Source organism: Hypanus sabinus, chromosome 5 (assembly GCF_030144855.1).
Source record: "Hypanus sabinus isolate sHypSab1 chromosome 5, sHypSab1.hap1, whole genome shotgun sequence".
In the NCBI taxonomy this organism is placed as follows: domain Eukaryota; kingdom Metazoa; phylum Chordata; class Chondrichthyes; order Myliobatiformes; family Dasyatidae; genus Hypanus; species Hypanus sabinus.
In genome coordinates, this window is record NC_082710.1 from 128,459,375 (window position 1) to 128,468,469 (window position 9,095).

At 42.1% G+C, this 9,095-nt stretch overlaps 1 protein-coding gene across 1 annotated transcript; it reads left to right on the forward strand.

Annotated features, from left to right (window-relative positions):
- The first annotated feature begins 1,012 nt into the window (after positions 1 to 1,012).
- On the forward strand, positions 1,013 to 3,039 carry LOC132393764 (uncharacterized). The gene is made up of 2 exons (XM_059969157.1): positions 1,013 to 2,634; positions 2,913 to 3,039. Exon 1 carries the CDS (start codon positions 1,051 to 1,053, stop codon positions 2,308 to 2,310), a length of 1,260 nt encoding a protein of 419 aa, XP_059825140.1. The 5' UTR covers positions 1,013 to 1,050; the 3' UTR covers positions 2,311 to 2,634; positions 2,913 to 3,039.
- The last annotated feature ends 6,056 nt before the right edge of the window (positions 3,040 to 9,095 follow it).

Here is a 9,095-nt window from a genome sequence, read left to right on the forward strand (position 1 = left end):
GAAAACACCGGTTTGAAATTAGCGCGAGGGTGGGGGCTTTCCACGAGGCTCACCTGAGCACAAGCAGTTTTGCAGGCATGAGAAATCACAGTGAGAGCAACGCTGTAAGTTAATAGATAATCGATATATTGAACTAAGATATTAATGCTGATCCTGTTAGAGGTAACGACGGTAGATAATGTTTATGCTTTCGTTAGTTAAAGAGTCGCGGATAGTTTGCATGGAAGTGTATTTAAAGTAGTCAATGGAGCAGGTAAACTCTCCCTGTATACTGCACCTTAGTGTAATGTAGTTATAGTCACCTTTGCAAGTATTTACACTTGAAATGTGATATTAAGGAAGGAACAAATACTGTATCAATCTTGTATTGTTTTATCAACAGTTTTCACCATATGTTAATGTGAAGAGTGAACAGTAAATGGTTAATCTTACTGCGATCTGGTTCTTATTAACTGTGGTTTATCCGGACGTTAAATTCGGCGTTTCGTTACACCCGAAGGAGAACGTGACAGTGAAAAAGCGGCATTATCAGGTGTTTCAAGTGCTGCAATGTCAGCTCGATCCGGGATCAAGTCGATGGCGCCCAGCGACAAGGGCAGTAGAACGACATCAAGTAAGTCCACACAGGCAAGAGCCAAGGCAGAAGCCGCCAAGGTGCGACTGCATTACGCCAAACAAGAGGCAGTTTTGAAAATGAAACTGGCCACCAAAGAAGCCGAAAGGGCCGCCAGACAAAGAGAAGAGGCTGCCAGAGAAAAAGAAAAGGCTGCCAGAGAAGCCGAAATCCAGAAAGAAAGGGCCGCCAGAGAAGCCGAAATCCAGAAAGAAAGGGCCGCCAGAGAAGCCGAAATCCAGAAGGAAAAGGCCGCCAGACAAAGGAAAGCGGCCGCCCGAGAAGCCGAAATCCAGTTGGAAATGGCAAAAATATCGACAGAGTTGCAAGTGCTGCAGCTAGAAAGAGAAGAAGCTGCTGCCATGGCGGAAGCAAAGTACATAGAGGCCGCCAGACAAAGGAAAGCGGCCGCCCGAGAAGCCGAAACCCAGTTGGAAATGGCAAAAATATCGACAGAGTTGCAAGTGCTGCAGCTAGAAAGAGAAGAAGCTGCTGCCATGGCGGAAGCAAAGTACATAGAAGAAGCTGAAGGGTCGCGTGATCTGACCGCAGCAAGATCTACTTTAGAAAGGACCAGACTGGAACGCACAAGCGACTATGTACAATCTCAAATAGACAGGCAGGCTCGTCTCCCCTCTCCATACGTATTCGATAACTTCCCCAGCTACGAGGAACCTCAGAGAGTCACGATTGCATCACATCCATACGAGGAAGGAAATTTACCCTCACGGCTCCGTGATGAAGTCAAGAATGAAAGAACCGACAACGCTCCTTCACCCCCACAACAGGACGGCGGGGAGGGAGAGGTTCACTCCAGGACAACAATTGTCAGCTCGAACTGTACAGAAGTTTGCGGTCAAACTCAGTCAAGCCGTTCTTGTTCCAAGATCTGCCTCACTGAGGTGTACCCTAAAGAAGCACAACAAGACATTACCAAGCGTAAAGTAACCGACGAGACGCTAGGTCAGTCAGTTTTCGTTCGAACCGAGCGCGGAAACAAACTTGCACAATCAGCTCAAGATACCATTTCTTTAAAACCCAAAGACACCAAGGTCTTCAGAGATGAAGCAAATAATGGGGTTGCCCCATTGCCAATCAGAGAACCACGCCAGCGCTCACCAGATAACAAAGAGCAGGCAGTCAAACGGTTCACGTCCTTACGGAAAACCTGGAAAAAGAAACCTGAGATACAGCAACGCACCCGATTGGCCCACGAGGTACTGTGCACCCTAATGGCAGAGGTCACAGCCATTATAAACGCACAATCATTCCTACCTGTGTCTTCTGACCCAGAAAACCCCTTCATCCTTTCGCCATCAATGCTCCTTACACAGAAGGCAGGGGCACCTCCTCCACCAGGAGACTTTTCAGACAGGGATCTGTACACAAAGCAATGGAGACAAGTCCAGGCTCTGGCAAATCAGTTCTGGCCTTGCTGGAGACAAAAATATCTACCTTTGTTGCAACAGAGACAAAAGTGGACAGAACCCCGCAGGAATCTTCAAGTTGGAAACTTAGTCCTGCTCAGGGACAAGCAAGTCGCTCGCAACAGCTGGCCAACGGCCAGAATCACTGCTACATTCCCTAGCGAGGATGGACATGTCAGGAAGATCGAATTGAAGACTACCGACCAAGGCGATGTGAAAATTTACCAAGGGCCAGTTACAGAAGTTATTCTACTTCTACCCAATGACTGATTAAGAGACTAAGTTTTGTACTCTGCTCATTGTGACCTTACGAAGGTCAAGCGGGGAGTGTGCTGTCTTTACGACAGTTATTTAGTTTATAATATTTTCGCTTAGTAATTCATTCAATAGTATTTTCTAGTTAGAATTAGAAGTGTTTAAAGTGTATTCATTGCATGTAAAATATATCGGCATGCGATGACGTCACATCCGGTTTCGCCGCGTCTTGTGGGAAAACACCGGTTTGAAATTAGCGCGAGGGTGGGGGCTTTCCACGAGGCTCACCTGAGCACAAGCAGTTTTGCAGGCATGAGAAATCACAGTGAGAGCAACGCTGTAAGTTAATAGATAATCGATATATTGAACTAAGATATTAATGCTGATCCTGTTAGAGGTAACGACGGTAGATAATGTTTATGCTTTCGTTAGTTAAAGAGTCGCGGATAGTTTGCATGGAAGTGTATTTAAAGTAGTCAATGGAGCAGGTAAACTCTCCCTGTATACTGCACCTTAGTGTAATGTAGTTATAGTCACCTTTGCAAGTATTTACACTTGAAATGTGATATTAAGGAAGGAACAAATACTGTATCAATCTTGTATTGTTTTATCAACAGTTTTCACCATATGTTAATGTGAAGAGTGAACAGTAAATGGTTAATCTTACTGCGATCTGGTTCTTATTAACTGTGGTTTATCCGGACGTTAAATTCGGCGTTTCGTTACACCCGAAGGAGAACGTGACAAAGATATTAAGAGGAATAGATAAAGTGGACAGGCAGTGCCTCTTCCCCAGGGCACCACTGCTCAATACAAGAGGGCATAGCTTTAAGGGGTGGGAAGTTCAAGGGGAATATTAGAGGAAGGTTTTTTTTTTACTCAGTGGTTGGTGCATGGAATGCACTGCCTGAATCAGCCGTGGAAGCAGATACACTAGTGAAGTTTAAGAAAGTACTAGACAGGTATGTGGAGGAATTTAAGGTGGGGGATTATATGGGAGACAGGGTTTAAGGGTCAGCACAACATTGTGGGCAGAAGGGCCTGTACTGTGCTGTACTATTCTATGTTCTGTGTTTTATGCCTCCTTACAGGCAGCCACAAGACAAAGAAACTCCATAGAACCCACTGAAGCGAAAGAAGACTGTTGAACACCCAATGTTCAGACAGCGAAAACAAATCATACCAATAATAAGTTATTGAACAGCATTCTGAACTCAGGTTCAAGAAAGTGAGTCCAGAATCCTGTTACTTGTAGGCCACAGTCTCAGCTCAACACAAAGATGAGCAAGTCTCACGGAGCAGTGAGCTGAATTTCAGTGCAGAGACAAATAACCTCACAGCAGGAAACTGAACCAGACAGTTCCTCATCTCCAGCCCTGACACGCCAACCTTTTCGATCTGGAGTATGATTGTTACACCAGAAAATAAATCATCCCTCTGCATTTCTATATCACAATTTTCATTCAGTCCAGTGTGCCTATTGATTCCATTCAATGAATCGTGTTTTCACTTTCTATACTGCTGTTGGTAAAAGGTGATTGTTAATTAGGGACTGCTGCCTCTGTAAGCACTGTGCCATGTAATAACTCTCCCCAATTTGTCACATTGTCACTAAGGCTACCAGAACCAGTCTAGGTGGAGCCAATCTGTTTGAAAGTTCTGAGGTTTGTGAAAGGTAAGCTACAACTTAGAGTCAAAGAGAGAACAATATCTACACCTGAGAGACTGCAGATACTGGAATTTGTAGTACATACAAAAGTGCTGGAGGATTTTAATGCATCTAAAAGCATCTGTCCTGAAGAAGGGTCTTGACCGGAAACATCAACTGTTCATTCATTTCCATAGATGCTGCCTGATCCATGGAGTCAGTCCAGCATTTTGTGTGTTGGTTTGAATTTTCAACATCTGCAGAATTTCTCCTGTTTACAATCTGTAGAGGGAAATGGACAGTTGATGTTTTGGATCAAAACCCTTCATCTGAACTGGAAAGAAAGCGGGAGGAGAAAGACCATAATACCATAAAACCAGAAGACTTAGAAGCAGAATTAGACCATTCGGCCCATTAAGTCTGCTGTGCTATTCCATCATGGTTGATTTATTATCCTTGGCAATCCCATTCTCCTGCCTTCTCCCCATAACCTTTGACACTCTCACTAATCAAGAACCTATCAAGCTTCACTTTAAATATACCTAACAAAATGGATTCCACAGCCGTCTGGAGCAATAAATTCCACCAATTCACTACCCTCTGGCTAAAGAAATTCCTCCTCATCTCTGTTCTACATGGACATCCCTCTATTCGAAGGCTGTGACTTTTGGTTCTAGACTCCCCCTCTAAAGGAAACATCACCTCCACATCTAGGCCTTTCAATATCTGATAACTTTTAATGAAATCACCCCTCATTCCTTTAAACTCTAGCAAATACAGACCCAAAGCCACCTAAAGCTCCTCATACATTAACCCTTTCATTCCCAGATACATTCTTGTGAATATCCCCTGGATCCTCTCCAATGACAGCACATCTTTGTTTTTCAGATATGTGGCTTATGTATCTTAGTATCATCTGCAGACTTGGCCATATAGCCAACAATTCTGACATCTAAATCATTCACATATAACATAAGAAGATATGATCCCAACACTGACCCCTGCAGAACACCACTAGTCACTGGCAGCCATTCAGAAAAGGCCTCCTTTGTTCCAATTCTTTGCCTCCAGCCAGTCAACCAATCTTCTAGCCATAGTAGTAATTTTCTTCTGATACATTGGCTCTTTTCTTGTTAAGCAGTCTCATGTGCAGCACCATTTCAAAGGCTGGTTAAAGAATTCCAACAAGTTCATCAGGCAAGATTTCCCCATAAAGAAACCATGCTGATTTTGGCCTTTTTTAATCATGTGACTCCAACTACCCCAAAACCTCATCCCTAATAATGGACTACAACATCTTCCCAACCACTGAAGTCAGGCTGAGAGGCCTATAATTTCCTCTCTTCTGTCTGCCTCCCTTCTTAAAGACTGAAGTAACATTTGCAATTTTCCTGTCCTCTGGAACCATACATACCAAGAATATAGTGATTCTTGAAAGATCATTAATGCCTCCACAATCTCTTTAGATACATCTTTCAGAATCCTGGGGTGTGGTCCAGCTGACTTATCAAAACTTCAGACCTTTCAGCTTCCCAAGCACCTTCTCCTTATTAAAAGCAATTACACTCACTTTAGCCCCCTGATATTCTCAAATTTCTGAACTGACACGAAGATTGGCACAAAATATTTATTAAGTTTGTTCACCATTTTTTCATCTCCTATTACTATCTCTCTAGAGGTATTTTCCAGTGGTCTGATATTCACTCTCCCCTCTCTTTCACTTTTTATATATCTGAAATATCTTTTGGCATCCTCTTTTGTATTATTAGCAAACTTACCTTCATATGTCATCTTTTCTCTCCTTATGGTTTTTTTAATTGCCTGGTGGTTTTTAATTGCTTCCCAATTCTCTAACTTCCTATTATCCTTTGCTATATTATATGCCCTCTCTTCTGCTTTTCTGCAGTCTTTGACATCCCTTGTCAGCCACAGTTGCCTCACCCTCCCTTTAGAATACTACTTCATCTTTCGGATGTATCTATCCTTCACTTTCCACATTGCACCCAGGAATTCCAGCCATTGCTGTTCTGCTGTCATCACTGCTAGTGTCCCCTTCTGATCAATATGGGGCAGCTCCTTTCTCTGTAATTCCCTTCACTCCACTGTAATACTATAATACTAACTTTACCTTCTCCCTGAACTTAAAGAGATGGAGGGAAGGAGTGGGACTAGAACTGGCAGATGAGGTAGAGGGCTGACAGATAAAGGAGGGTGCAAATGCTGCCAGAAGCAGGGAAGCGATATTGTGTGAAAATCTACATTTCAATTTAGAATGATTTTTTTCCTATGGTTGAATGTGTGATAAGTGACATAAAACAGGAGGTGCTTAACACCCTGCTCAGGACAGTGCAGTGGCACAGCTGCCATCTAACTGCTCCAGAAATCCATGTTCAATCCTCATCTCTGGTACTGTTTGTGCTGTTTACACAACATTTTCAAGTTCAAGTTTATTATACCGAGGATATAAATGCCATGAAAGCGAGCTTTATACAGCAGTAACTCAGGACATTACGCATTCTTCCTGTGACTATATGGGTTTCCTCTGCATGCTCCAATTCATTCCCACATCTCAATGAGACATACAGTTCAAAATTGCCCCCAGTAGTCAGTGTGTGGTAGAATCTGGGGGACAGAGAAAGGGGAAGGAAAGGGAATTTGAGAGAAATAAAATGGGATTGGTATAGAATTGGTGTAGATGGTTTGATGGTCAGAGTGGTTTATTGGGCTGAATGGCCTGTTGTCCTGCTGTATAACTATTACCATGACTCCATTTAAGTTTATTTCAGAATGGATTACAACAAACAAATACTGATGAGTGTGATTTTCCTTTCAGTTCCACATTAGGAGTGGCATCTTCGCAGGTTCAAACATTCTGCTGTATGCATAAAACTTAACCAATGAAATAGAGATAGGTCTTGGAATTAAGGACGGCAGCAGAAACATTATTGTTGGCTGTTGCAATAGGCAAATACATACTGCTTTAAGAAGCATTTTCCTCCCTTCACTTCAACAAGAACTGAGCCAAGAGCTTTATCTTCCATCTACAAACCAATCATGTAGTTTTGCACAGGTGTTTACCCTGTAAATTTCATTAACTTAGTATTTGTTAACCAGCACTTACTCCTCAACCAACATTAATAAAACAAGTCATTTGATCAGATGTGGGAATGATACCTATGTGTGGCTCCCTTGTTTCTTATTTTAGAATAGTAAATACTTTTAAAAAATACTTCACCACCTATGAGACAATTTGTGATATCTCAAAGTAAATCTATCATCGAAGTACATACAGTATACATCACCATATACAACTCTGAGATTTGTTTTCCTGTGGGCACACTCAGTTAATCCAAGAAACATAATAGAATCAATGAAAGACAGCACCCATCTGGATGGACAAACAACCAATTGGCACAAAACAACAAACTGTGCAAATCCAAAAAGAAAAAATAAGAAATAACAATAATAAATTCATGAACAACAAATATCAAGAACATGAGATGAAGAGTCCCTGAAAGTGAGTCCATAGGTTGTGGGAACAATTCAATAATGGGGCAAGTGAAGTTGAGTAAAGGTATTCCCGTTGGTTCAAGAGCCTGATTGTTGAGGGGTAATAACTGTTCCTGAACATAATGGTGTGGGTCCTGAGGCTCCTGTACCTTCTTCCTGATGCCAGCAGTGAGAAGAGAGTATGACCTCCTCAAAAATCAATTTGAGGAAACTATGGGAGAGGAGGTTAGTTCACCAGTAGAGCAAGTAAGTAGACAGTGTGTGAGGGAGGAAAGGCAGGTGATGGAGAAGGGATGCGCTCAGCCCGAAGATGTAGGGGAGAAGAGAGAAAAGGATAATAAATTTGAATGCATTGTTATGGATGAAAAGAGAGGAGGAGGTGGAGAGTATCTTAAATGTATCTATTTTAATGCTAGGAGCATTGTAAGAAAGGTGGATGAGCTTAAAGCGCGGATTGATACCTGGAATTATAATGTTGTGACTATTAGTGAAACATGGTTGCAGGAAGGGTGTGATTGGCAACTAAATATTCCTGGATTTAGTTGCTTCAGGTGTGATAGAGTAGGAGGGGCCAGAGGAGGAGGTGTTGCATTGCTTGTCCGAGAAAATCTTATGGCGGTGCTTTGGAAGGATAGATTAGAGAGCTCCTCTAGGGAGGCTATTTGGATGGAATTGAGGAATGGGAAAGGTGTAGTAACACTGATAGGAGTGTATTATAGGCCACCTAATGGGGAGCGTGAGTTGGAAGAGCAAATGTGTAAGGAGATAGCAGATATATGTAGTAAACACAAGGTGGTGATTGTGGGAGATTTTAATTTTCCACACATAGATTTGGAAGCTCATTCTGTAAAAGGGCTGGATGGTTTAGAGTTTATGAAATGTGTGCAGGATAGTTTTTTGCCACAATACATAGAAGTACCGACTAGAGATGGGGCAGTGTTGGATCTCCTGTTAGGGAATGCGATAGGTCAGCTGACAGATGTATGTGTTGGGGAGCACTTCGGGTCCAGTGATCACAATAGCATTAGCTTCAATATAATTATGGAGAAGGACAGGACTGGACCTGGAGTTGAGATTTTTGATTGGAGAAAGGCCAACTTTGAGGAGATGCGAAGGGATTTAGAGAGAGTGGATTTGGTCAAGTTGTTTTAAGGGAAGGATGTAATAGAGTAATGGAGGTCATTTAAGGGTGAAATTATGAGGATACAGAATCTTTATGTTCCTGTTAGGTTGAAAGGAAAGGTTAAAGGTTTGAAAGCACCATGGTTTTCAAGGGATATTAGAAACTTGGTTCGAAAAAAGAGGGACATCTACAATAGATATAGGCAGCATGGAGTAAAGGAATTGCTTGAGGAATATAAAGAATGTAAAAGGAATCTTAAGAAAGAGATTAGAAAAGCTAAGATACGAAGTTGGTTTGGCAAATAAGGTGAAAGTAAATCCGAAAGGTTTCTACAGTTATATTAAAAGCAAGAGGATAGGGAGGGATAAAATTGGTCCCTTAGAGAATCAGGGTAGTCAGCTATGTGTGGAGCCGAGGGAGATGGGAGAGATTTTGAACGATTTCTTCACTTCAGTATTCACTAAGGAGAAGGATATTGAATTGTGTAAGGTGTGGGAAACAAGTAAGGAAGTTATGGAA